Raw genomic sequence first — 27,327 nt, 5'->3', positions numbered from 1 at the left:
ATGGCTATTATGTCCGTATAACGGTTTAGTTAAGTTAAGTGTGGTGGAATCGAGAAACCGCCATTGCCATGGCCATTGAAAATTGCCAGTCTGCATATGCCAGTATCCTCCAGACTGGAATTCTACACACAGATTCTGCAATCTGGAAATCGGTGAACTGTGAGTCCTGCTTCAAAATCAACTTGAGCGAATCGCACAAAACGTTATCAATTTGTCGCTATATAGCGAACAAGTCACGACATGTTCATCCACATACAGGACTTTATATTCATGGATACATATGTAGATGTAGAATATACATAGAAAGGATACTGGGTGCCTGGGCAGAGGCAGTAGAGGGAGAGGGAAAAACCAGCCAACCGGAAAACAAGCAACAACTCTGGCTGGGCCGCAATTATAACGGGCCAAAAAGCACTAAAGCACCAAAGCCAAAGGACCAAAAGGACCGAAAGAACCGACACAAGGATCTGCAGAGAGCGCATGCGGGGGCTGAAGCTAGAACGAGATGAAGCTAGTGCCATCGAAAGGCAGAATCGGTGACGGTATAGCCATATACAGTTAAAATTCCTAAAAAGAGATACTGTTTTTTATTAAAAATATATTTTTTTTATTAGAAATGCTAGTTTAAAAGTTAAATTATAAACAAATAATAGTATTTTGAATTTTTACTGAAGATTTTAGGATTTAAATAGACATCAAATTTATAAATTTATTATGTATTTCAACTCCTTTTTATAAAAAATTCTTAATAAAGTAAAGGAAAAAACTTAAATTTTGGCTTAATACTAAAATAAAGCTTCTTTTAATTTTTGAGATATCAAAAATTTATAAATTTATTATGTATTTCAACTCTTTTTAATAAAAAATATTTATAAAGTAACAAAAAAAGCTTAAGTTTTGGCTTAATACTAAAACAAAGCTTAAATTAATTTTCAAGATTTAAAAAAGTTAAAAAATTTCAAAATAAATTGTATTTTCCATGTTCTTTTAATAAAAATCTTGAATTAAATAAAAGAAAAAGTTACTTTTTAAAAAACGAAATATGGAGACCATCTCCCATCCCTAAGATGACGCTCCACTGTAGTTACAGTTACATTTTCATGCACATTTAGCTCGCTACACAAAAAGGAGGAGAAATGTTTAGCCACAAATTGAATCTGCGGTGAGTGAGTTAACGAGAGAGCGAACGAGAGGGGGTTAGTTGTGCAAACGAGACCAGTGTTGGGGAGCGGCGGATATGGCGATGGGGCGAGAAGGATATAGTGGTGGGTAGCGGTAACGGTATTTTCGAGTGGTTCAGAGCAGCACAGAACGCTAATTAAAAAGATACTTGAAGGGATCCACCGGAAACAAACGGAACAAGCTGGAAACAGAGAGGGGGGCGGGTGGGTGGGTGCCTGGAGAGAGTGGGCGGAAGGTGGAAATAAAAATGGCGAAAGCCATGAAATTGTCTATGAAATGTGAATGTAATTTAATGAATAAAATTGCAGCTTTTTGCTCCTCTTACAACCACATACACAACCACAAACCCTCTTACATTTCATTGCCACCATTTGTGGCAGATAGAGATATCCTTTTATTCGCTATTTTTATGCGGTTCATTTGCGCAAACCATTGAGATCTGAATTGGATTTTTAATTGGTACATTTTACGCTGGCATATCCTTTGAACACAAACGCTGGCGAATCCTTTTTGCCTACCATTCAAGTCTCCTTGCCCCATTCAGCTTTGCCGTTGGCGTCCACTTTGATTTGTATTTATTTAATGAGTTATTAATTGCATTAAGCTTTCAGCTTTTTTAAAAAAAAAAAGAAACATAAAAGCCAAGAGTTGCCAACTCATCAAAAAGGATAAACAAACGTCAAAGTTTGTGGGGAAACTTTTCATCTAGAAACTCCACGGCATACAATTTGCTGCTCTAAAAAATCGCAAACGGTTTAGTTTACTAATATTTATCAATTTAAATATGAAAAAATAAAGTATTTTAAATAAATGTTATTTTATTTAAAAAAAATTATTAAAATTGGTTTGGAAATCAAAGAAACCTTTGCTTTTATTGGCTTTTAATCATATTTTAATCTAATTTTAAAGAATCTTTCTATTTTTTGTTTTATTTTCTTCACTAATATTGCTTTTTTGTTGAGTACTTTCGTCACTAAAGCTTACTAGTTTTATGAAAACTATTTTAAAATTTTTAAATTAAATTGTTATGCTTAAATATAATAAATTTTCGCTTTTTTCATTGGCTTCTTAAATATTTTACAAAAACAATGTATACATAATTTTCGTTACCAATATTAGTCGTTTTTTTTAAGGAGGATGTCTACCATTATCCTTATATTAAACTAAGTTGACTTAGATATATGTATACCATTGAAAAATTATACAATTTTCGTTACTAACATTGCGTTGCTTTCGTCACTAGCCCTATTTACTTTTTTAAGACCATTTCCAAGTTATTAAAATGCAATTAAAAGTAGAACCTGTTCTTACTGGGTTCTTAAATATTTTATAAAAATAGTACACATAATTTTCGTCACTAATATTAATTTTTGACAAGGCTAAGAAGTCTTCTAAATTAAACAATAATTTTTAATTTCAATACTATATAACTTTTATATTGGATTAAAAGGTTACACAATTTTCGTCACAAGTAAAGCTAAGCCTTAAAGCTGGCCGTCGCAAGGTCCTCATTTCATGGGAATACGTCCTGTTCTTCTAATGAATTTAAGGATAATTTAAGGATTTAAGGCCTAAAGGAACTAGGGATATCAGATCCCTTTAAAGATTTCACACAAGAATTTATCATCATCGACTGGACAAATTATAGAGGAACAGGCTCAGTAGTAGACTTGATCTAAAAGGTAAAATTAGAAGGAATCCCAAGGATCCTGATGGGCCGAAAGGATATCCTACTTGGAATTTTAAAAGATGAGTTTAATGCTGGAAGGGATGAATGCTGGTTAGTAATGGAAATAAATGACTTTTTGGTGGGTTTACCTTTTCAAGAGGTGGTTCTCTTAAGAGTCAGTGTTTGTGGAAGCGTTGACCTTATCGACCTTGGGCTGTCCAATGCCCAGGTTCTCCAGGACATAGGCTCGCACGGCTTTGTTGAACGCATCATAGGAGGCATTCGAGAGTTGCAGGAAGTGATCGGGACGTGGGCGCCGGTCAATGACATCGCCATCACCTCCATCCGATACCAAGGTTTGGTCCTCGTCGATGAGATTCAGATCCCAGCGGACCAGACGGATACGCACCATATCGGGACCCAGTTCCGCCTGGCAGGCAGCATCGCACATCAACGGCGCTGCAATCCTAATAGCCTGGAATCCACGACGCTTCCGAGGATTATAGTCCACCTTGCTCTCAAGATAATCTTCAGCATGAAGGCGAAATAGGCGACGCATCCATTTGGCCAGAATACCCAGCGTGTAATGGTGACCATGAAGGAGCTTCTCCATCGGCATAACCTTCTCCACAGTCTTCTTCCTGATTCCCAGCTCCAGCAGTCCCTGTTTCAGGATGCGGAAATTGCCTTCAAAGGATGACATTCGATTGCAGACAAAGTCCACGTTCCTCAAATCGATCAGTCCCGGCTTGATTTTGTCCAATATCTGGCAGAAAACAGCTCCCGTGGAGAACCCCTCCATGAAACGGCAGTCGGCCTCCAGCTCCTTGTTCAGCCACGAAACCAAAAAGTCCTCACTCCTGAGCACCAGCCGAGCCATCCTTAGTTCCTCTTCGTTCAGCATCGGCATCTCCTCATCCGATCCCATCCTCGCAAGATATGAAAGTAAGAGAGTTTCTCTGATATCAGACTTTTATTGAAAAAATTATTATTCTTTTTGGAGTGTTCTACGATTCCCGATATTTTAGAATTAGTTTTTTTTATTAAGGTCGGTAGTAGAATCGAAAGTAGGATTTTGAAAGTTTTTAGATCTTACTGCGACGAGAGTACATTTTAGAATGAGTCTACAGTCTGTTCGTCTCGGGACTATTGACAGGACGAGGGAAAGGGCCTACTTGATTTTACTTCTCTTCCAAGATTGCTGGGTTCTAATAATTTCGGAAGAAATTAAATAATAAATAATGGGGATACCCCTGCCAGAATCGTGTTTTTCCTACATGGCCCCTTCCGATGTCTATATCTCCGTCAATTCTTATCCGATCCTCGTGGGGAATACCTTAAATTATTTGTGGGTCGATTCTCCGTCATTCTGCATCAAAATCCTTTTTCAATTTTTTTCAAAAAATATTTTCAGGCACAAAATATTTTTTCAATTTTTTTGAAAATTTTCCTGGGGATACCCTTGCTAGAATCGTGTTTTTCCTATATGGCTCCTTCCTATGTCTATATCTTTGACAATTCTTATCCGATCCTTGAGCGGAATACCTTAAAACATTTGTGGGTCGATTCTCCGTCATTCTGCATCAAAATCCTGGCACAAAATATTTTTTCAATTTTTTTCAAAATTTTCCTGGGGATACCCTTGCTAGAATCGTGTTTTTCCTATATGGCTCCTTCCTATGTCTATATCTTTGACAATTCTTATCCGATCCTTGAGCGGAATACCTTAAAACATTTGTGGGTCGATTCTCCGTCATTCTGCATCAAAATCCTGGCACAAAATATTTTTTCAATTTTTTTCAAAATTTTCCTGGGGATACCCTTGCCAGAATCGTGTTTTTCCTATATGGCTCCTTCCTATGTCTATATCTTTGACAATTCTTATCCGATTCTTGAGCGGAATACCTTAAAACATTTGTGGGTCGATTCTCCGTCATTTTGCATCAAAATCCTGGCACAAAATATTTTTTCAATTTTTTTGAAAATTTTCCTGGGGATACCCCTGCCAGAATCGTGTTTTTCCTATGTGGCCCCTTCCGATGTCTATATCTCTGGCAATTCTTATCCGATTCTTGAGCGGAATACCTTAAAACATTTGTGGGTCGATTCTCCGTCATTTTGCATCAAAATCCTGGCACAAAATATTTTTTCAATTTTTTTCAAAATTTTCCTGGGGATACGTGTCCCTGCCAGAATCGTGATTTTCCAACATGGCTCCTTCCGATGTCTATATCTCTGGCAATTCTTATCCGATCCTTATGGGGAATACCTTAAAACATCTGTGGCTCGATTCCCCATCATTGTGCATCAAAATCCTGGCACAAAATATTTTTTCAATTTTTTTCAAAATTTTCCTGGGGATACCCTTGCTAGAATCGTGTTTTTCCTATATGGCTCCTTCCTATGTCTATATCTTTGACAATTCTTATCCGATCCTTGAGCGGAATACCTTAAAACATTTGTGGGTCGATTCTCCGTCATTCTGCATCAAAATCCTGGCACAAAATATTTTTTCAATTTTTTTCAAAATTTTCCTGGGGATACCCCTGCCAGAATCGTGTTTTTCCAACATGGCTCCTTCCTATGTCTATATCTTTGACAATTCTTATCCGATTCTTGAGCGGAATACCTTAAAACATTTGTGGGTCGATTCTCCGTCATTTTGCATCAAAATCCTGGCACAAAATATTTTTTCAATTTTTTTGAAAATTTTCCTGGGGATACCCCTGCCAGAATCGTGTTTTTCCTATGTGGCCCCTTCCGATGTCTATATCTCTGGCAATTCTTATCCGATTCTTGAGCGGAATACCTTAAAACATTTGTGGGTCGATTCTCCGTCATTTTGCATCAAAATCCTGGCACAAAATATTTTTTCAATTTTTTTCAAAATTTTCCTGGGGATACCCCTGCCAGAATCGTGTTTTTCCAACATGGCTCCTTCCGATGTCTATATCTCTGCCAATTCTTATCCGATTCTTAAGGGGAATACCTTAAAACATTTGTGGCTCGATTCCCCATCATTCTGCATCAAAATCCTGGCACAAAATATTTTTTCAATTTTTTTCAAAATTTTCCTGGGGATACCCTTGCTAGAATCGTGTTTTTCCTATATGGCTCCTTCCTATGTCTATATCTTTGACAATTCTTATCCGATCCTTGAGCGGAATACCTTAAAACATTTGTGGGTCGATTCTCCGTCATTCTGCATCAAAATCCTGGCACAAAATATTTTTTCAATTTTTTTCAAAATTTTCCTGGGGATACCCCTGCCAGAATCGTGTTTTTCCAACATGGCTCCTTCCTATGTCTATATCTTTGACAATTCTTATCCGATTCTTGAGCGGAATACCTTAAAACATTTGTGGGTCGATTCTCCGTCATTTTGCATCAAAATCCTGGCACAAAATATTTTTTCAATTTTTTTGAAAATTTTCCTGGGGATACCCCTGCCAGAATCGTGTTTTTCCTATGTGGCCCCTTCCGATGTCTATATCTCTGGCAATTCTTATCCGATCCTTATGGGGAATACCTTAAAACATTTGTGGGTCGATTCTCCGTCATTCTGCATCAAAATCCTGGCACAAAATATTTTTTTCAATTTTTTTCAAAATTTTCCTGGGGATACCCCTGCCTGGGCCCCTTCCGATGTCTATATCTTTGCCAATTCTTATCCGATTCTTAAGGGGAATACCTTAAAACATTTGTGGCTCGATTCCCCATCATTCTGCATCAAAATCCTGGCACAAAATATTTTTTCAATTTTTTTCAAAATTTTCCTGGGGATACCCTTGCCAGAATCGTGTTTTTCCTATATGGCTCCTTCCTATGTCTATATCTTTGACAATTCTTATCCGATTCTTGAGCGGAATACCTTAAAACATTTGTGGCTCGATTCCCCATCATTCTGCATCAAAATCCTGGCACAAAATATTTTTTCAATTTTTTTGAAAATTTTCCTGGGGATACCCCTGCCAGAATCGTGTTTTTCCTATGTGGCCCCTTCCGATGTCTATATCTCTGGCAATTCTTATCCGATCCTTATGGGGAATACCTTAAAACATTTGTGGGTCGATTCTCCGTCATTCTGCATCAAAATCCTGGCACAAAATATTTTTTCAATTTTTTTCAAAATTTTCCTGGGGATACCCTTGCCAGAGTCGTGTTTTTCCTATATGGCTCCTTCCTATGTCTATATCTTTGACAATTCTTATCCGATTCTTGAGCGGAATACCTTAAAACATTTGTGGCTTGATTCCCCATCATTCTGCATCAAAATCCTGGCACAAAATATTTTTTCAATTTTTTTCAAAATTTTCCTGGGGATACCCTTGCCAGAATCGTGTTTTTCCTATATGGCTCCTTCCTATGTCTATATCTTTGACAATTCTTATCCGATTCTTGAGCGGAATACCTTAAAACATTTGTGGCTCGATTCTCCATCATTCTGCATCAAAATCCTGGCACAAAATATTTTTTCAATTTTTTTGAAAATTTTCCTGGGGATACCCCTGCCAGAATCGTGTTTTTCCTATGTGGCCCCTTCCGATGTCTATATCTCTGGCAATTCTTATCCGATCCTTATGGGGAATACCTTAAAACATTTGTGGGTCGATTCTCCGTCATTCTGCATCAAAATCCTGGCACAAAATATTTTTTCAATTTTTTTCAAAATTTTCCTGGGGATACCCTTGCCAGAGTCGTGTTTTTCCTATATGGCTCCTTCCTATGTCTATATCTTTGACAATTCTTATCCGATTCTTGAGCGGAATACCTTAAAACATTTGTGGCTCGATTCCCCATCATTCTGCATCAAAATCCTGGCACAAAATATTTTTTAAATTTTTTTGAAAATTTTCCTGGGGATACCCCTGCCAGAATCGTGTTTTTCCTATGTGGCCCCTTCCGATGTCTATATCTCTGGCAATTCTTATCCGATCCTTATGGGGAATACCTTAAAACATTTGTGGGTCGATTCTCCGTCATTCTGCATCAAAATCCTGGCACAAAATATTTTTTCAATTTTTTTCAAAATTTTCCTGGGGATACGTGTCCCTGCCAGAATCGTGTTTTTCGTATATGGCCCCTTCCGATGTCTATATCTCTGGCAATTCTTATCCGATCCTTATGGGGAATACCTTAAAACATTTGTGGCTCGATTCCCCATCATTGTGCATCAAAATCCTGGCACAAAATATTTTTTCAATTTTTTTCAAAATTTTCCTGGGGATACCCCTGCCAGAATCGTGTTTTTCCTATATGGCTCCTTCCTATGTCTATATCTTTGACAATTCTTATCGGATCCTTGAGCGGAATACCTTAAAACATTTGTGGGTCGATTCTCCGTCATTCTGCATCAAAATCCTGGCACAAAATATTTTTTCAATTTTTTTCAAAATTTTCCTGGGGATACGTGTCCCTGCCAGAATCGTGTTTTTCGTATATGGCCCCTTCCGATGTCTATATCTCTGGCAATTCTTATCCGATCCTTATGGGGAATACCTTAAAACATTTGTGGCTCGATTCCCCATCATTGTGCATCAAAATCCTGGCACAAAATATTTTTTCAATTTTTTTCAAAATTTTCCTGGGGATACCCCTGCCAGAATCGTGTTTTTCCTATGTGGCCCCTTCCGATGTCTATATCTCTGGCAATTCTTATCCGATTCTTAAAAGGAATACCTTAAAACATTTGTGGGTCGATTCTCCGTCATTCTGCATCAAAATCCTGGCACAAAATATTTTTTCAATTTTTTTCAAAATTTTCCTGGGGATACCCCTGCCAGAATCGTGTTTTTCCAACATGGCTCCTTCCGATGTCTATATCTTTGACAATTCTTATCCGATCCTTGAGCGGAATACCTTAAAACATTTGTGGCTCGATTCCCCATCATTCTGCATCAAAATCCTGGCACAAAATATTTTTTCAATTTTTTTCAAAATTTTCCTGGGGATACGTGTCCCTGCCAGAATCGTGATTTTCGTATATGGCCCCTTCCGATGTCTATATCTCTGGCAATTCTTATCCGATCCTTATGGGGAATACCTTAAAACATCTGTGGCTCGATTCCCCATCATTGTGCATCAAAATCCTGGCACAAAATATTTTTTCAATTTTTTTCAAAATTTTCCTGGGGATACGTGTCCCTGCCAGAATCGTGTTTTTCCTATGTGGCCCCTTCCGATGTCTATATCTCTGGCAATTCTTATCCGATCCTTATGGGGAATACCTTAAAACATTTGTGGCTCGATTCCCCATCATTGTGCATCAAAATCCTGGCACAAAATATTTTTTCAATTTTTTTCAAAATTTTCCTGGGGATACCCCTGCCAGAATCGTGTTTTTCCTACATGGCTCCTTCCGATGGCTATATCTTTGCTAGTTCTTATCCGATTTTTGAGGGGAATACCTTAAAACATTTTTGGATCAAATTCGCGTCAGTATTTAGTTAAGAATTAAAATTGATTCCCAAACCACAAAAGTATCTTGAAATATACTTTCGCCTAAAGGCACTTGACTTTCGCCATTAACATCGACACGCACACACTTTCCACTCCAATTTCGATTTAAATTCTTGCCTGCTGTGTCCTGGCGGCAGTCCAGGGGTGTCCTTATAGTCCTGCCAGTCCTTTCCCCCCCCCTGAGGGCACACAACTCGACAAAACATAATGATTGCGGTGATGAGGGGCGATTATATCATCATTCCAGATGGGTCTGTGGAGGGAGGGGTGGTGGGGTAGACTCGACACACTTGACTTCCGGTTGGCAGGAGGCGGCAAAGGGGGCGTGTTTTGTTTGTTTGCCGGCGATGTTTGCCATATTGTGTGAAAATTTGTACATTATCCTGGTGGTGGTTTCCGTTTCACTTTTCATTCTCATTCACATATACAAGGATATATATATATATATATATATATAAAGGATACTGTGATTAAAATGTTTCGTCATTATCCGGTTGGAAAATTGTCACAAATTGTGTTTGTGCCCCGGGCCGTGGCACACTTGTTATGCAATATCTGTGTGGCATCTTTATGCCACTAATTGCCGCATTTGTTGTATTTTTTTTTTTTGTCCGATCGAACCTCTGGCCAGTCCACTCCCACTTCCAACTCCAACTCAAGCCCCAAAATATAAACAAATCAATCTCATCGAACAGGTTCCACAATCCATGGGGATATATCCCCAGATACAGGCCCCCCCGGTTTGGAAATAAAAGGGCTGCAGTCTCGCCGATCGATCAGTTCAATTTTTAAGTTCTTAAGTGATAAGTGATGGATAAGTGAGTGGTTTCTAAAAAATGGAAATTTTTATAAAAAAAAGGACCTTAAAGGATCTTAAAGAAAATTTCATAAATCTTAAATAAAATCCTACCTTTGGGTGAAGGAAAAGACATCCTTGGGAAGTGAAAAAAAAATATAATTATAAAATAAAACTAAAGACAGATAGAAGATTAAAAATCTTTAAAAAAAAAAATCTATAAAACATCGATGTCTATAAATCTATAAGTCATTAAATCTATACATCTATAAATCTATAATTCTAAAAAAACTAAATACAGATAGAAGATGAACTATCTTTTTTTTTTTATAAAAAATCTATAAAACTATAAATATTTAAATCTTTAAATCTATAATCTATTCAACCTTGTTAAATGAAATACATTTAATAATTTAGAAAATAGTTTCATCTAAATGAATAGAAATTTAATAAACCTCATTTTAAACTTGAATCTTTAAATTCAGTTTTAAATTCATTTGTTAAACGGAGTTTAAGCTTTTAATTTTAAAATGGAGAATTATATTCCAGTGCTATATTTTTAATTATGAATATTTTGTATAATTCAATATTTAAACTAGGTATTCCATTTCAAGATTGAAAGAAATCGTTTAAATAAGACACTAACTTTGTGTTAAAGAAGTTGAAAAAAAATATAGAAACAAGCTGAAGATTTTAAAAATAAAATTAAAGGAAGTAATAAAAGTAATTAAAAATAATAAAAATCCAAAAAAAAAAGATAATTTTGGCTTTAGATACATTTAATTTAAATAATTTAATTAAATTGGGTTTTATTATCCATTATCCATAAATTATAAATACACATATGTGGTGGCCTGTTTTAGAACAAAGCAGTGATTAGTGATTTAGTGATTTTAATTATGAAATATAAGTATTTTTAAATCTTGTTAGTTATTTAGAAAGTGTAGTTCAAATCAGAATTCAGAATTTGAAGTGAAAAAATATGGTTTTTAGGTAGAAATGCCATTGAAAGTTTTAAAAGAATTTATAATTTTAAAAGAAACAAATCCAAAATAAAACAAAAGAAATCAAGCAATAATAATTTAGGAATTAAAAAAAAAATCTACTTTTTGAAGTACAGCTTGATATAAAAAATATTTAATTAAAGCTGATTAATGTAATTGAATTTCAATTTTTAAAATTATACCTGGATTTAAATAATCTAGATTCTAGAAGAATTAATTTAAAATCAATTAATCTTGATTTAATTCTAATCTAGAATCTAGAAGAAAAAGCAGAAGATTCTTTTATTTTCCTTAAATATTAAATTCAAATATTTATTCAAGTACCACCCTTTTAAAAAATAAAACAAAAATAATATTTGAATGCTCATATAATGTATTTATTTAAGGAGAGATATAGCGACTAGCAAGTCACTCCTCCTTTTGAAATACAAATTCTTACAAACTAGACAGTGTGATTATATTAGCTTCGATATAGCCCGATATAGCGTATAGCCGTATATAGATGCTCAGTGTAGATATAGCCGATCTTGTTAACTAGCTACTGTGCGCGCCTCCTGTGTTGTTGTTGTTGTGTGTTGTTTTCTTTTTAGTTAAGGTCTCTTATATACTAATACTTAATATTTATTTTTTTTTTGTTATGATTTTTTTTTTTTAGGTTGATATATCTGTAATGTCGCTTGGGATGTGTGTTGATCGTCATTGGCACCATTGATAATGGTGGTACCATCTCGCAATCCAAAATCGAAAAGATATTCCACACCCGTCTTTAATGCAAAACCCTATAGTGTTAGTGTTATAAATCCGTACCTATTCCCAAAATGTATTCTTAATCGTATACATGTCCCTGAGATATGTATTATTCCGATTTGATGAAATCTTTATAGATAATGGTCGCGCGTAGGTAGATCCATCGCTGCTGACATCTTATTCCTATGGTATTTCTTTAGGTATCCGTATGAAGGTCACCCCTCAGTCAGTGGGGTTATCCTTCTCCGTGCCCCTCTCTTGCGAGTGTCGAGTGTCGTTTGAATCGAGGGTTATAGTAGCCGGATTACTTAACCCTCGATTTAATTAGATATCGGTGGTAGTGTCGGGTGATGGTGGTCCACTTGAAGTATCCATCTTATCATCATCCATAGTATCTGGATTATTATTAGTAGTAGTAGGTTGATCATCATTTATAACTAGAGGACGATTTGTATCTCCAGTGGTTGTACTTGATTGAGTTTTAAGGTCAAGACATTTGACCAAAATTTCCGAAAGGTTACACAAAACATTATGTAACTGTTGACAAAATTTTAAAATTAAAAAAAATTAAAAATATTAAAAGAGTTAATTACATACCTTGGTATGTAGCGTATCCTCATCGTCTGGCACTTTTTGCACCAGTCCCAGACACACCATGTACAGGGACGCGGCATCCTTGCGCTCCAATTCGAAAAAGTGATTCGGATATCCGAACTCCTTCAGATCCGTATTATCCGCCTCCAGGACGAGGCGCAACAGATTTTCGATTGCCTCCAGTAGGACCAGGAGCTTGGCCTTTCGGAACTCCCGATCGGACTCGACTTCTTGCCTGAGGTCCTCATCGGCACTCTCATCCAACATTATCTCCTCCGGCATTTCGGGACGACTCAGGGCTATGCCCTCGGCCAGCTCCGAGAGCTCACGATAGCGATGCATGGTGATCTTAATGCCGGGCAGGCGGCGGGCCAGGAGCTGCCAGAGCATGCAGACGGCCAGAGGGCGTGCCCGCTCACTGGAGTTGGCCAGGACGACGGACAGGTAGAGAAGATTGGCGTCACTGCTGAGATTCATGCTGTCTAGTTCCTCTATAACTCGTTCCATCAATAGATGGACCTAGGGGGGTTAAAAGGGGGGTCTTACAAAAGATATATCTCTAGGATTAGGATAGGAAAAACTTACGCTCATTGGACTCTGGCAGTTCACAAAGACCAAGAATCGTTTTATTAAATTATATTGTTGATTCCGTTCAGCATCCACGCCCTCCTCCTCCATGAGAGCGATTACCAATAGGGCGGACATCATGACATGGACGCGGTCCCTTTCCCAATATATGATTCCGGTGATCATTCTATGAAATAGTTTCTTCACTTGCTAGATATTGAAATAGAATTCTTTAAAAAATATATAAATGATATATTTGGATAAAACTTACCTTAAATAATGATTTCTTTTTATTAAAAAATCGTAAATTCCTGGTGAGGCCCTTAGTTTCTATTATTTCCTCCAATTGCGTCAAAGTGAAGCCAATGGATTCCGAGGCTGCGTCCATTGGCTGTAAAAAATAAAATAAAAAAATTATTAATTACTAAGAAAAATTAAATGTTTTGAAGCCAAGAAATTCCCTTGAAGAATTCCCTTTGTCTGTAAAGTCTTTCTACAAAATGTAAACAAGAATTGTTTTTTCTCTCAGATATCACCTTCACGAGACGACACATTGGCGGTGTTTATAGAAAGGGATCGGTTTTCCAACCTTTTTCCTATAATGTTTGTTACTAGGGAGGAATATATATATAGAAAATAAATCAAAACAAGTGCTTCATTAAGGGGTTATTATAGCTTCAAACCTCTAATGATATGAAAATCTGTTGGCTTTTGTTAAATAAAATTTGTTTGCCTTCAAGGCCAATATACTAAAAAATGAAAGGGGGGTTCACATTAAAAGTTTGGCTTATTGGTATGATGAGGGGATGGTGGTTGGTTCTGCACCACGTTTATGTCAACAATTTGCCTTAAATTAGGCGTAAAATTCACAGATTGGTTACAAAGCCCCTCATCATCGTCTTTAGAAAAATTAAAGGGTAGCACCACACAGCAGCACTTGCCACTTGCCACATGCCACATGCCACTTGTCATCAAAATCAACAATTCAACATCATTATTATCATCATTCAGTGGCAGAGAAACACAAACAACGATATTGTGATTATTTATTGCCACAGTGAAACGTCTGTATAAAGGACTAAAGGTCTTTTAAAAAGTTAAAGTTCATTTATTTCTTAGGTTTTTTGCAAAAAATAATTCTGATTTTATTAAAAAGACCTAATTCTTAGGAAATTGTTTTAAAAAGGGCCATATTTTAATCACAAAAAGAGCTAGAACTAAGTTTTTGTGCTTAAAACATGAAATTCTAACTAGTTTTAGTACAAATATTAGTTAAAATAACTAGTTAGAAGCTAAAAATAACAAAAAACTAAAGAAATTTTAGTTTCTAATCACAGTTTTAGCTATTATTCGATTTTTTTTAGGTTATAAAGTAAAATAGCAACATGATTCAACATGAAATTGTAACTTCTAACTGCTTATAGTACAAATATTAGGTAGAAGTAAAAAAAAAAACTAGTTAGAAAAAAGAAACCACAGAAAATCAGATTTTCTAGGTTATAAACAAAAAAAAGTAACATGATTCAACATGAAATTCGAACTTTTTAAACAGAAAAATGAAAAAAAAACCCAAACAAAGCTACCAGACAGTTTCAAATTCTATTTCCAGTAAACACTAGACCGCCCTGTACTTTGAGCTAAGGGCGGGGCGTTTCCCGTTAACTCCCCAACCCTTCCATAAACAAAAACTCCGAACACAACCCTCGCTAATTGAGACCCTTTATCGCATCTAATTGAAGTGCCGGGGATTATGTCATATAATCCCCCCCCCGAGGGTTAGGGTTGCACTTGTCGCACAAATACCGCAATTCAAGTCTGATCAGATATAGATCTATAGGATAACATAAACTCAAATAACAAACTCGTATAAGATAAAGTGAGGTTAAGCCGAGTATTATATATGAAGCTTATGTAATTAAAAGAAGAAAAAAAAAAGCGCACAAAGGTGACTTGCTTACACAAGTTGTTAATCTTTTCATGCCGTCGCATAATTAAAATGTGAATATGGAAATTTTCAATGGGTGTCTCCTCTCTATCTCTCTCTCCGTCCAAAAGAATTTTTCACGCAAATGGGCCAAAAGGCACCAAAAAAAAAAAAACATAAGAGAGTGGGTGGGAGGTAGGCGGCAATGGGGAAAAGAAAAGGCCAAGCAACAAAAAATATGTAAGGGAAAGAGAAGACACAAAAACTCCCGTTGACAGCAACTTAACAGTTGTGTCGTTCTCGTCCTCTACTCCTGCCATCCCGCTTGCGCTTTTTGCTTAAGCTTTGCAAGTGTGTGCAGGTCTGAGCATGCTGGCCAGGTGTGTGCTTGTGTGTGTGTGTGCATGGCAAGTAATTGCAAAATATGAATGCATAATGAGCAGATATTTCCCCCGAGAAGTATGCAAGAAACTTCAAGCAGATAAAGGCGGGGGGTTTGGCGGGGGCGGCCCAGGTGACTTTTATGCTAAAATGCGCACACGGCGCGTGCATTTGCATTTTGCCAGCCTGCTCTTTTTATTTTTTTAAGCTTGCAAAAAAGCAGAGAAAAAATCTGGAAACAGAAAAAGCAGCGCAAGGACACCAAGCATCCCAGGCCAAAGCACTATAAAAATCCTTCAGTTACAGTAATAATCAAATAAGAAATACTATTAATTGGAATCTTAAGTCTAAAATATTGCAGTGGTTGGCCTACGACATGTTGATTTAGTTTATGTCTGGAACAAATTAAATAAATAAGTCGTTTGCCAAAAATTATGCAAAAACAACTATTAAAAAAAAAAATAAATAATAAAAATAAAACAATATATAAGATAAGACTTCAAAGTGTCTTAAAAATTAGGATCTTTAAGATCTTTTCTTCAAAGCAGCGACTTGAAAGTTTAAAACAAAATATTTAAAAAGTATTCAAGTGGTATTAAAAAACTAAGTATAGTTTTTACTTATTTACATTTAAAAAAAAAATAAGTATTAATTTCTACTTAATTTTTAGTATTTCAAAATAAATCGTGAAAGCTATTCGAAAAAAAGGCTTAACAGTGAAAAACAGTGAAAAGTGAAAAAATAGTTTAGTGAAACATAAACTAAAATAAAGAAAATTCCAACAATATTTTTAACAATTGAAAATGTTTTAATAATTAGTATTAGAAAGTTTTTTTTTAAACTGCAATATTTATATTAAAAATTCTATGGAATTAAAAGAAACAAATATAATAATCTTTAGAATTTAAGAAATGTTATTAATCTTGTACCTAAGTAAAAAAAAAAACTTTTAAATGTTAAATATTTCCATATAATTTTAGAAATAAATTTGTGAAGTAAGTTTGTGAAATATTTGAACAAATTAAGCTTTAAAAACTATAAAAAAAGCAAAGAAGTCTTTAAATTGTTAAATACTTATTATATTATTTGCTTATACTTTTAAATTCATCTTTTAAATCATACAAAAATCAAATCAACTTTTACTAATGTTAATAATTTTGAAAAAAGTTAAAAGAATTATTTAATATTATGTTTATGTATTAAAAAAACTACTATTATATTTACTAACTTTTCCTTAATTTTAATTATATATTTTTTAAATCAAAATAATACCCAAAGCACTATTAAATGTCATCAAGCACCCATACTTAGCATCCCTCCTAGCCAGTGATCACTGTAGGCGTCTTCAGCCCAGTGACGTTTGGGGAAAACATGTCAAAATGTTGTCTCTCTGCTGGAAGCTCATTAAAATGCTGTCGGCCATTTGCACAAACACACACACACAGACACAGAGACACACACATCCTGAGAAAACTGAATATCTGAAAGGATCTGAAGCCTTCTAAAATCCTTCCTTTGGAGGAAGCACACAAGTGGAAGTGCATTTAATTTTTTTTTTTTTTTTTTTTTTGGTTGCAGTTGGAGCCCCGATAACATGTCCGCCATGCCCCTGAGCCACATGGTGCGTCCCCAGGGATTCGGTTTGGAGCAACTGCGTCGCACCTTGGGCAACTCGGCCATTAGGGAGCAATGCTACTTCATCTATGGGACCAACAATGTCCTGGAGGTGGGCAAAGCAACACCTGGATAGCGCGCAAAGCTGGAAACTAATCCTGGGTTGTATTTGCCTACAGATCATCGTGGGATTCGAGCAACTGCTCGCCCACGAGGAGATCGAGTTTGGAGCCGAGCAGCTGGCAGCAGTGCATGTGGCCGGGATAATGGTATTCCTGTTGCATCACGAGGATCTGGCCGGTACCCAGGTGAAGAGGACCCTGTTCCTGCAGAGATGCTTCGATTATATGGCCTGCACCGAGGAAACCCATGTGAGATTCTAGTTCTGTTTTGAGGATTGAAGGATTGGTGGTAAAGGGAATTGGTCCTATTTCATCTGGCAGGTGCATCAGTTGTGCGTGGAGATCCTCAACCTGCTGGACGCCAATGACTCCAGCGTCATGATGAACCTGATCCTGTGCTGCCGCATGGCCAGCCCCTTGAGCACCATGGCGCGTGTGGTGGGCACCTGCCTGCTGTGGTCTCTTCTCGATCGCCTCACCGAGATCGGCCTGGAATCACATATAATGCGTCCCTATGGTACTCTCCTACTGGCAGTGGCTGTCGTGAATCCCGGTCTATATCTGGATTCCTACTTGCATGCCCTGCACCTGGTGGTGCGTCTAATTGCTTCGCTTTTGGTGCTGGGACCACTCGGCGGACAGCCGCAAAAGTTATGCCACGAGGCTGGAATATCCGAGGAGCTGATGCAACTCACCAAGGATGATGCGGCGGTCATATTCCGCTGGCTGATGGCCATCGTGGAGGAGCTGCGCCCCCAAATGGTGTTGGGCAACGATCTGGGCCACCTGGAGGAGCGTCTTGTGCTGCTGGAAGCTGTCTGCGAACTGATGCAGTTACTCCATGGCCATATGATCAAGTTCTATCAGGAGGCCAAGATTCTACCGGCTCCCAAAGATGTCAACAATAGAAATCTTGAAAAGTGGCGCTAAAACTTTTGTAAACAAACACCACTTTATAACTGTAACTGAAGAGTGATGCCAGATCGGGCCAAGGGTAACTACGGTCACTCTAAAGCCACTAATTTTGTGGTTATGTCGGCCATTTTTTTTTTTGCACTCTTCACACCAGTATGCTATATTACACCATTACTCATTAAAACCAAGAAAATATATGGTTAAATATGAATATTTTGCGAAATAATGCCACTATCGTGTTTTAAATTCTCTCTGCTGTTCAGTTTTATGAAAACTTTTCACAAAATAGTGAGGATTGCATGAAAAATGATGGATTAAAAATTGACTCCGAGGGGGGCAGTTTTCGACAACTTCCGGTTAGATGAAATTGAGGTTAAGGTTTGGCATTTCCGGTAAATGGAAATGAGGTTAGGTTTGACATTTTTTCTGACGAAACACGCAATTAACCAAAAAGAAATGGCAAAAAAAAAAAGAAAAGGAAAAAAGCATGATATTGTGGCTTATTTTGCCGCCAAAATAGAGGTTATGGTGAAAATACCATTTTGGCGGGAACTTCGCAAAGAAAACTTGAAAAGTTTTGCAATAATGGACAAAAATAGTAAAATTTGGGTCCGACAGTTAAAAAAATGTTAAGAAAAACAAAAATTAGATCGATTTAATGGAAATAATACTCGTGTATAGTTTCTTTTAGAGCTTTTTGGTGTTAAAAACACCTTTCAAGAAAATTCTCAGGGAAACATGATTTAACTTGCAGGGTTTGAGGTTAGGTTTGGAAACTTTCTGGAATGTGCATGGATAATGGGATTTGGAGCTGGTAGAAATAAATGGAAAGTCGAAGCACACCCACATATGTACATATGTAAGTGGAGGTGGAGGTTATGTAAAGTTTATGAACTAAAACAGTAAAAAACAAGAAAGGAAAGCTAACTTCGGGCGGAGCCGAAGTTTATATACCCTTGCAGTTAAAACCGGATATATATCGCAAACATCGGATATAGTTGGCCGATCCTTATAAAAATATGATAATATAACCCAATTTAATATAATACAAAAACCAAACCTAAAAATATCCCAAACTTCTATCGTCAAAAACACAAAAGTTTGGTAAATTCCGATCGTTCAGTTATATGGCAGCTATAGGATATAGTGGGCCGATCCTTATGAAATTTAGTAGGTTGGATCAACTGACCAAAAATAGAATCTGTACTAAATTCCACCTTTCTATCTTCAAAAACGCGAAAGTTGGGTCATTTCCGATCGTTCAGTTATATGGTAGCTATAGGATATAGTCAGCCGATCCTTATGATATTTGGCATGTCGTAATGTTTTGCCAAAAATAGCTCTCATGTGAAATTTAAACTCTCTAACTGTAAAAACACCAAAGTTATACCATTTCCGATCAATCAGTTATATGGCAGCTATAGGATATAGTCGGCCGATCCGGGCCGTTCCGACTTATATACTGCGTGCAAAGGAAAGAAGGGTGTGTGCAAAGTTTCAAGACGATAGCTTTAAAACTGAGAGACTAGTTCGCGTAGAAACAGACAGACAGACGGACAGACAGACGGACAGACGGACAGACGGACAGACGGACAGACGGACAGACGGACATGCTCATATCAACTCAGGAGGTGATCCTGATCAAGAATATATATACTTTATAGGGTCGGAGATGTCTCCTTCACTGCGTTGCACACTTTTGACCAAAATTATAATACCCTCTGCAAGGGTATAAAAAGAATAATAAACAAGAAACTTGAGGCGAAAGAGCTTATGTTTCGTCAGACACTAAACGTCTAGGAAAACCCACTTCCGGAAAAAAATGTTCAAGAAATATTGGAAGCATCGTGTAGGGATTCTTGTGGGCTCTCATATTTTTGAATTCTTTTGGAAGAAATGCTTAGGATTGATTGGAAAATAACGGATTAAGTTTGAGGTGAAAGAGGTTATGTTTGGTCAGACCCAAAAGAATACTAAAAGTCAAGAAAAAACCCACTTCCGCAAGAAATTTTCAAGAAATATTGGTAGCGTCGTGTAGGGATTCTCATGGGCTTTCGTATTTCAGAATAAATTTGGAAGAAATGCTTAGGATTGCTTTAGAAGAGCAAGATTAAACATGAGGCGAAGAAGGTTATGTTTCGTCAGACACTAAAAGTCTAAAAAAAACCCACTTCCGAAAGAAATTTTCAAGAAATATTGGTAGCGTCGTGTAGGGATTCTTATGGGCTTCCTTATTTCAGAAGAAATTTGGAAGAAAAGCGAATGATTGCTTTAGAAAAGCAAGATTAAGCATGAGGTGAAAGAGGTTATGTTTGGTCAGACACGTAAGAATACTAGAAATCAAGAAAAACTCATTTTCAGAAGAGATTTTTAAGAAATATTGGTAGCGTCGTGTAGGGATTATTGTGGGCTTTCATATTTTTGAATTCTTTTGGAAGAAATGCTTATGATTGAATGGAAAATTACAGATTAAGTTTGAGGTGAAAGAGGTTAGGTTTGGTCACACACGTAAGAATACTAAAAGTCTAGAAAAACCCACTTCCGGAAGAAATTTTCAAGAAATATTGGTAGCATCGTGTAGGGGTTCTTGTGGGCTTTCTTATTTCTGAAGAAATTTGTAAGAAATGCTTAGGATTGCTTTAGAAGAGCAAGATTAAGTTTGAGGAGAATGAGGTTATGTTTCGTCAGAAACTAAAAGTCTAGAAAAACCAACTTCCGGAAGAAATTTTCAAGAAATATTGGTAGCATCGTGTAGGGATTCTTGTGGGCTTTCATATTTTTGAATTCTTTTGGAAGAAATGCTAAGGATTGATTGGAAAATAACAGATTAAGATTGAGGTGAAAGAGGTTATGTTATGTCATACACGTAAGAATACTAAAATTTAAGAAAAAACCCACTTCCAGAAGAAATTTGCAAGAAATATTGGTAGCGTCGTGTAGGGATTCTCATGGGCTTTCGTATTTCAGAAGAAATTTGAAAGAAATGCTTAGGATTGCTTTAGAAGAGCAAGATTAAGTTTGAGGAGAATGAGGTTATGTTTTGTCAGACACTAAAAGTCAATAAAAAACCCACTTCCGGAAGAAAATTTCAAGAAATATTGGTAGCGTCGTGTAGGGATTCTTGTGGGCTTTCATATTTTTGAATTCTTTTGGAAGAAATGCTTAGGATTGATTAGAAAATAACGGACTAAGATTAGAGCGAAAGAGGTTATGTTATGTCATACACGTAAGAATACTAAAAGTCAAGAAAAAACCCACTTCCGGAAAAAATTTTAAAGAAATATTGGTAGCGTCGTCCAGCGATTCTGCTGGGCTTCCTTATTTCAGGAGAAATTTGGAAGAAAAGCTAATGATTGCTTTAGAAGAGCAAGATTAAGCCTGAGGCGAATGAGGTTATGTTTCGTCGGTCACGTAAGAATACTAGAAAAATCAAGAAAAACCCACTTCCGAAAGAAATTTTCGAGAAATATTGGTAGCATCGTGTAGGGATTCTTATGGGTTTTCATATTTTTGAACTCTTTTGGAAGAAATGCTTAGGATTGATTGGAAAATACCGGATTAAGATTAGAGCGAAAGGGGTTAGGTTTGCTACCAAGGAACTGTAGGATTCTGTTTAATTTTATAGCCAACTTACTTGAAATGCACAAAAACATCGTGAAAACTGCAAGAAAACGGGAAAGATCTCGAATTCAAAGGGAATTTATTGAAAAATACATATTCTTAAAAAAATAACCGCGTTTGATTTGGAAAAAAGCCAATCGTATTGAAAACAAACTGATTTTTTATTAAAAATATCAAATAGTTATTAAAAAGAAACAATTTTATTTCAAGGAACACAAATCGTTGTGAAAGAGAATCACTAATAAATGAGAACAAAACTAAACTGACTTAAAAGTACCGGCCTATTTCAATAAATAAAAAAGTAAAATAAAATTTTTGTTCAACTTACCAAGCTTGCTGTTTAAAAACACTTCACAACTTTTCACTATTTTTTTTTTTTTTGTTTTCACTGGAAATTAGGAGATGTGGTCGAGACCACGACTGAAGTAAAAAAGACCTTTTGCAGCCACTCGGCCGCCTTTTATAGTCGTTGATCAGTCAATTAGGGACAATAGCCACGACGATATTGACTCCTAATTATCGGTCTTTTAGTGAATAAGGCCCTTCTTTTCATACATGGTGTGCTTTTTTGGAATATTAATGCATGAACGAGTGGGAATAGGAACATGGGACGTTCTAGAATTTAAAATGCATTGTTTTTGAAAGATTTTTTTATAAAAATTGCTTAAAAATTGGATTTTTAAAGGTTCTCTAATGAAATAACACTAATTTAACTGATTTAATTGGTTTCATTTATTTCAATGACCCTTGGCCTTGTTTTGGCCATTAAAGCTTCAAGTTTTAATGCTAATTTTATTGATTTTCTTAGGGAACAAGTGTAATAGAACCAAAATAGGATATATCCGACTTGAATAATGCTTAATTGCGGAAAGATTATATATAAAAGTGGGATTTTTATTCTAAAATATGAGCTATTATTTAACGCAACTTGAATGATCCGCTTTCTTGACATAAATTATTGTATTCTTTAAACCAATTATAAGAAAAATTGGGTCTTTCTATAGATTTTCAGATCCAATAAGAATCAGTAGACTTTATCCTATAGATAACATAGAACTGAATTGATCGGAAAAGTCCTAACTTTTCCTTTTTGAAGGTAGAAGTGTGATACTTTCTTTTAATGTAAAGATCGGGGAACTATAGTTTTATAGACATTATACATAGCCTTTAGATAGCCTAGTAGTTGGGGGAATACATTTTATAGACTATATTTTTATATAATTTAACTAAACTTTCAAAAATACCATAAATTTCCCTTCTTTTAAAGAAATTGTGGGTCTTTTCTAGCTAATTTTATAAAGATTTCACATCTGTATTCTATTTTGTTTTATTATCCTAGATTATATCGTTAAATTAGATATATATTTACTTTTTCGGAAATTAAACCTCAAAGGTATCGCTTTTCTAGTCTTTTTAAAACATTTTTCCTTTTTTTAAGTTTAATTTTACAAAAAAAAATGGATTTTTTTATAATAGAACGTGTCTGTATTACCTGTCTGTGTCATAAATCAGTATTTTTAATTAAAATCTTTTTTTTTTTTTTTTATTTAAAACAAAACTTTTGCATAAGGCCTTAATCACTACTAAGATGTCAAAAATTGGCACCACTTAAAGCACTACTTTCACACTAATTGGTAGCACTTTTCTTCGACTGTTCTATTGCCAAAATTGGCAGCACTTAAAGCATAACTTTCACACCAATTGGTAGCACTTTTCTTCGACTGCCTCGAAAGATTGCCTAATTTTCTTAATAATTCTCTTTTAATTTATTATAAAACTTTATTTTTATCTAGATCTAAAAAGAATATGAAGATATAAAATAAAATATTAAAAAAAACTGACAGAAGGACAAGTCTAGAAATAAAAACCCACCTTAACATCACTAAAAAGCGAGATCTTTATCCCAAAAATCCAACCTTAAACCTTTTAGTTTAAAAACAAATTTAAAAAAACAACATTTCTTAGTCTTTAAAGCTAAGCACTTGGTGATTTTTAATGGCCTATTTAAGCATTGCAATTTCTATTAAAAATCTACATAGTTTGGAAGTGATAGTCTCCTTCTGGACGAGGGTTTCCTTCCGTTCATTCATCCAACACGGAATCCAGCCACTGCTCCACCTCGTTTTTGCTTGCCGCCGATGAGGGAGTGGCTGGCTGCACCATGGGCATCGGCATTGGCATGGGCATAGGCATTGGCATGGTGATGGGTCCTATGCCAGAGCTGATGTCCATCTGGGAACTTGTCATGGCCAGTAGCTCGTCCAACTCGTCCGGATCATTATCCAGAGCTGGTGTGGTTGTAACCGCTGGCTTTTCAGCTGCCTTGGCTGAAGCCTTCCTAGCACTACTACCGTTCGATTCACGGAGGATACGCTGCTGGTAGATCGCTTCTGCCTTCTCGGCGGCCTGCTCCTGGGCCGCAATCTGCTGGCGAGTAAAAAAGCTCGATGGATAGTCCATGCGCTTGTAGAAGGGAATCGTTTGGAGGCCGGCATTCAAGCGGCTCAGATTCAGGGTGAAGTAACCACCGGCCGCCTTGGTGTTGAGCTTCGTCTGACCCTCTGCGACGCTGGTCCACTCCTTTTCCGAACCGAAGGTGAAGTGGGCACCGCCGAGACTCGGAAACTGTGACATCTGCTTGTAGTCTCCGGCTCGCAACTGCGCTCTGGCGTTTTCATCAATGGGTGGTGCTCCCTCCAGTTGCTCCACATCATCCATGTCGCTGGGCAGAGTGTCCAGCAGATTCCTATTACGCTGCGGAGCCAGAGAGGATCTGCCGCCACCAGTTCCAGCGCCAGCGCCTCCTGATTGCCAGTTGCCACGTCGTGCGAATCGCGGCTCATCACTGGAGTCCGCCACATCCACCATGCTGCGTCGCGAGGTGGGCGGCGGGGAGCCCGACGAAGTCGTGGTCGAACGTCCCGGCTCCTTTTTGTGGTGATGGCCGCCGTACTGCTTCATGTTCCTGCGTTTTCTGCGAAAAGTTTCAACTGTGAATTTCCGCCTGGAGTCGTGTTACGTCGCGTACTCACTCCTTGGATCGATCGTCCTTGCCGGACATGGTGCTGGCCGTTGGTAGGGGTGGGCTTGGGGGCTAATTTTATGGGTAATTAGATTCCGGAATGCGATTTGTTTACGGCTTTGGTTTGTTGTTGCTGTGGCAGCACCACTACCAGCTGATTGAGCTTAACAGAGCTTAACAGGGTGCCTACGGCAAGCTAACAGAAGTACCCCTGTGAGCTTTTAACAGTCTGTTTACAGAAATCAGCTGTCACCGTTCTCGTTCGATAATTATTAATATTAATTATAAATCAATTGAACTCAATGGAAGCGACACCGCCAACGCCGTCACAGATGTTGGCCTATCTGGAGGAATTCCGCAGCACTGGTGCCACCTCCGAACAGCTGCCCAACGACATCTATCGCAACTTTTTTTCCGAAATCCTCGCCAAGAAAACATTAGCGGCTGCCGCCAGTAATTCCCTGCTAGAATGTTTCGATGCGGTGGTCAGCAATCAGGAGGTGCCACCCCCTCCCACCGACGAGGATGTCTGGATCTTTGGCTACGGATCGCTGGTGTGGAAGGCCGACTTTCCCTACATAGACCGGCGGCGGGGATTCGTTTGGGGCTTCAAGCGACGCTTCTACCAGCACAGCATCGACCACCGGGGGATACCAGAGCGTCCGGGACGCGTTGTAACCCTCCTGCCGGGTGATCCCAGCAAGGATCGGGTCTACGGCGTGGCCTATCGCATTGCTGGCAGGCAAAAGGGCGCCGTCTTGGATCATCTGGACTACAGGGAGAAGAACGGCTATGAGAGGTGCAGCCTGCACTTCCACGAATACCCCAAGACCTCAGCCGCGGGCGTAGAGCCCATCCAGGTGATCATGTACGTGGCAACGCAGGCCAACGACTCGTATGCCGGCGATGTGTGGCAGGTTCCGTGCATCGCCAGGCAGATCTTCAGTTCCGCTGGACCCAGCGGTCCCAATCGTGAATATCTCTTCAATCTGGCCACGGCCATGGAACAGCTATTCCCCGGGGCTGTGGACGAGCACCTGGTCGAGCTGGTGGCCAGCGTGCGGCGCTTTATAGACGAGGATGAGCCGCATCTGCTGGAAGGCGCCTTGCTGCAGGAGATCTCAGCGGCGTTGCAAGAGGGAGCATCATCCCACCAGGACCAGGCGGAGAGACTCCACCAGCTATTGGAACGTTCCCAGCAGCCGGGAGGACGCGAATGGCTGCTCCACGGACAGTTGAAGCGAAAGAACGAGGCGTGACATCACATCCTCCTAGACAATTACTATTTATTTGTGTAAATACCGAAAACAATGACGTGTTGCATAGAATTCCAGCGAAAAAGAGAGTATTTTCGTTCCATAAATGTAATTTTTTGTGACTCAGAAGGCCGAGCAGCAACGGCGATAGTCTATTTTTAATGAGAAATAAACAAATTTATTTAAATATCTTACTTCTTATATTTATGAACTAATTTATGAAACTCTCTGAAGCGGAAGATTCGTGTAAATCTTCTATTTGATAAGCTTTAGCAAGATTTATTATTTACGATTATGGAAGCTTTCAAACTGATAACAGTTGGCGCCTAGCACTAACAGCTGTTCCTAACAGCTTTTACTGTTGGGCCTTGACCAACACTACTGATTTATCGAATGGGGGAAAAAAAAAACTGTTATGCTCAATATATCGAGTCTGGAATCGATTTTATTTCCAGCTCTAGCATTTTTTGCATTTTATTGCTAGTTTTTTCGGTTTTTTTTAAGCCCCGATTACAGGGCAGGTGGCAGAGTGCAGTCGCAGGAGACAAATCAAGGAACGCCAATCGGGCGCGACAAGTGTCATAGACGGAAGCGACGGATGAAAGGCGTAGCAGCGGAATTAAAACGCCATGAAACAGGTGGGCGTGGGCGGAGAGGGGCGGGTTGTGGGTAGTAGCGGTGGTGCTCTGGAATGTGTACGTCTCTGTTGGCTATTGTTGTTGTTGTTATTGTTTTGCTTACTACGATGATGATGTTATGTTTGCGCGTGTGTGAAAATGCAAATTTCTTATTGGAGTGCTTGTGAGTGTATTGTACGTGTGTGTTACTGTTTTTTTTGTTTGATTGTGAGAGAGTAGTATAGTATGTGGGATGACAACATGTTTGCATTTGCGTTTTTAATATCATCGTTAAATTGTTATTGTGATTTGCCCATTCAGATGAATCACATCAACTGATTACTTATCCCATAACCACTATATATCATCATACTATACCATACATATACGCCTGCCCTTACCGTTACTCCATTTATTACCCGCCCACCCTCGTAGGTATTGCAAAAATTTCTTATCAGAATTTCTTGCGCCCGCTGGCCCAACAAGTTTCTTATTGGACTCGGCCAACACATGACGCAAGAGTTGCTCTCTCCCTTCTCATTACTCTCTCTCTCTGTCGGCCGTACTCTCTCTTCCTCTCTCTTTATGGCGCTCTCATTCCTTGGACTCCTTTTTATTGCCTACTTTGCTGAGTTATTGATAATGGCCGCGCGCTCAAAGGATATTTGCGCATAACTCATTACAATTTCTATGCAAATTTTCGCTCCACGTTATCCTAACGTTAGAAAGAGAGCACTAAAGCGGCGGGGTTGGGAGGGGGCGGGGCAAGTATTTACATTTTAGTAGATTAAATTTTTTAGTATGTACTCTTTCGCTTGTAGGAGATTACTTACTCAA

At 37.8% G+C, this 27,327-nt stretch overlaps 6 protein-coding genes across 9 annotated transcripts in view; 3 read left to right on the top strand and 3 right to left on the bottom strand.

Annotated features, from left to right (window-relative positions):
* Positions 1-2,589: 2,589 nt before the first annotated feature.
* On the bottom strand, positions 2,590-3,990 carry LOC138926592 (microtubule-associated protein RP/EB family member 1-like). The gene is made up of 2 exons (XM_070281281.1): positions 3,001-3,990; positions 2,590-2,943 (listed from the first exon to the last, which is right to left on the bottom strand). Exon 1 carries the CDS (start codon positions 3,777-3,779, stop codon positions 3,021-3,023), a length of 759 nt encoding a protein of 252 aa, XP_070137382.1. The 5' UTR covers positions 3,780-3,990; the 3' UTR covers positions 2,590-2,943; positions 3,001-3,020.
* Positions 3,991-10,062: 6,072 nt separating this feature from the next.
* On the top strand, positions 10,063-18,185 carry LOC108119357 (uncharacterized). The gene is made up of 4 exons (XM_017232521.3): positions 10,063-10,128; positions 16,902-17,049; positions 17,117-17,308; positions 17,381-18,185. The coding sequence occupies exons 1-4, from the start codon at positions 10,121-10,123 to the stop codon at positions 17,987-17,989; spliced, it is 957 nt and encodes a 318-aa protein (XP_017088010.1). The 5' UTR covers positions 10,063-10,120; the 3' UTR covers positions 17,990-18,185.
* LOC108119360 (uncharacterized) lies at positions 11,466-22,072 on the bottom strand. Of its 2 annotated transcripts, none has more exons than XM_070278014.1 (5): positions 21,924-22,072; positions 13,290-13,409; positions 13,037-13,228; positions 12,455-12,970; positions 11,466-12,394 (listed from the first exon to the last, which is right to left on the bottom strand). In XM_070278014.1, exons 2-5 carry the CDS (start codon positions 13,404-13,406, stop codon positions 12,182-12,184), a joined length of 1,038 nt encoding a protein of 345 aa, XP_070134115.1. In that variant the 5' UTR covers positions 13,407-13,409; positions 21,924-22,072; the 3' UTR covers positions 11,466-12,181. The 2 variants fall into 2 exon arrangements, with proteins under 2 accessions (XP_070134115.1, XP_070134118.1); XM_070278017.1 differs by lacking the exon at positions 21,924-22,072 and adding an exon at positions 21,609-21,762.
* A 1,494-nt stretch (positions 22,073-23,566) lies between these two features.
* Aven (Apoptosis and caspase activation inhibitor) lies at positions 23,567-24,799 on the bottom strand. Its single transcript, XM_017232523.3, has 2 exons — positions 24,628-24,799; positions 23,567-24,569 (listed from the first exon to the last, which is right to left on the bottom strand). The coding sequence occupies exons 1-2, from the start codon at positions 24,654-24,656 to the stop codon at positions 23,678-23,680; spliced, it is 921 nt and encodes a 306-aa protein (XP_017088012.2). The 5' UTR covers positions 24,657-24,799; the 3' UTR covers positions 23,567-23,677.
* A 48-nt stretch (positions 24,800-24,847) lies between these two features.
* Positions 24,848-26,062, top strand: LOC108119358 (putative glutathione-specific gamma-glutamylcyclotransferase 2). The gene has a single exon (XM_017232522.3). It carries the CDS (start codon positions 24,920-24,922, stop codon positions 25,874-25,876), a length of 957 nt encoding a protein of 318 aa, XP_017088011.2. The 5' UTR covers positions 24,848-24,919; the 3' UTR covers positions 25,877-26,062.
* A 250-nt stretch (positions 26,063-26,312) lies between these two features.
* Tomosyn (syntaxin-binding protein tomosyn) overlaps positions 26,313-27,327 on the top strand; it is a 29,786-nt gene continuing 28,771 nt past the window's right edge. For all 3 annotated transcript variants that reach the window (XM_017232520.3, XM_017232519.3, XM_017232515.3), the window contains exon 1: positions 26,313-26,511. The gene's annotated coding sequence lies outside the window, so the exon portion shown is untranslated. The remainder of the gene's footprint in view (positions 26,512-27,327) is intronic.

Source organism: Drosophila bipectinata, chromosome XL, assembly GCF_030179905.1.
Source record: "Drosophila bipectinata strain 14024-0381.07 chromosome XL, DbipHiC1v2, whole genome shotgun sequence".
NCBI lineage: Eukaryota > Metazoa > Arthropoda > Insecta > Diptera > Drosophilidae > Drosophila > Drosophila bipectinata.
The sequence above is the reverse complement of the archived record's forward strand: the minus strand, read 5'-3'. Positions and strand labels throughout refer to the sequence as shown.

What these genes read in the sequence shown, in the direction of transcription:
- LOC138926592 (XM_070281281.1), bottom strand. Translation starts at nt 3,779, where the DNA reads ATGGGATCGGATGAGGAGATGCCGATGCTGAACGAAGAGGAACTAAGG.
- LOC108119357 (XM_017232521.3), top strand. An exon ending in GGACCAACAATGTCCTGGAG is followed by an intron (nt 17,050 to 17,116) that starts GTGGGCAAAGCA and finishes ATTTGCCTACAG; the next exon opens with ATCATCGTGGGATTCGAGCA. An exon ending in CCTGCACCGAGGAAACCCAT is followed by an intron (nt 17,309 to 17,380) that starts GTGAGATTCTAG and finishes TTCATCTGGCAG; the next exon opens with GTGCATCAGTTGTGCGTGGA.
- LOC108119360 (XM_070278014.1), bottom strand. Translation starts at nt 13,406, where the DNA reads ATGGACGCAGCCTCGGAATCCATTGGCTTCACTTTGACGCAATTGGAG. An exon ending in AAAAGAAATCATTATTTAAG is followed by an intron (nt 13,229 to 13,289) that starts GTAAGTTTTATC and finishes TTCAATATCTAG; the next exon opens with CAAGTGAAGAAACTATTTCA. An exon ending in AGGATACGCTACATACCAAG is followed by an intron (nt 12,395 to 12,454) that starts GTATGTAATTAA and finishes TTTTGTCAACAG; the next exon opens with TTACATAATGTTTTGTGTAA.
- Aven (XM_017232523.3), bottom strand. Translation starts at nt 24,656, where the DNA reads ATGTCCGGCAAGGACGATCGATCCAAGGA. An exon ending in AAGGACGATCGATCCAAGGA is followed by an intron (nt 24,570 to 24,627) that starts GTGAGTACGCGA and finishes AACTTTTCGCAG; the next exon opens with AAAACGCAGGAACATGAAGC.
- LOC108119358 (XM_017232522.3), top strand. Translation starts at nt 24,920, where the DNA reads ATGGAAGCGACACCGCCAACGCCGTCACAGATGTTGGCCTATCTGGAG.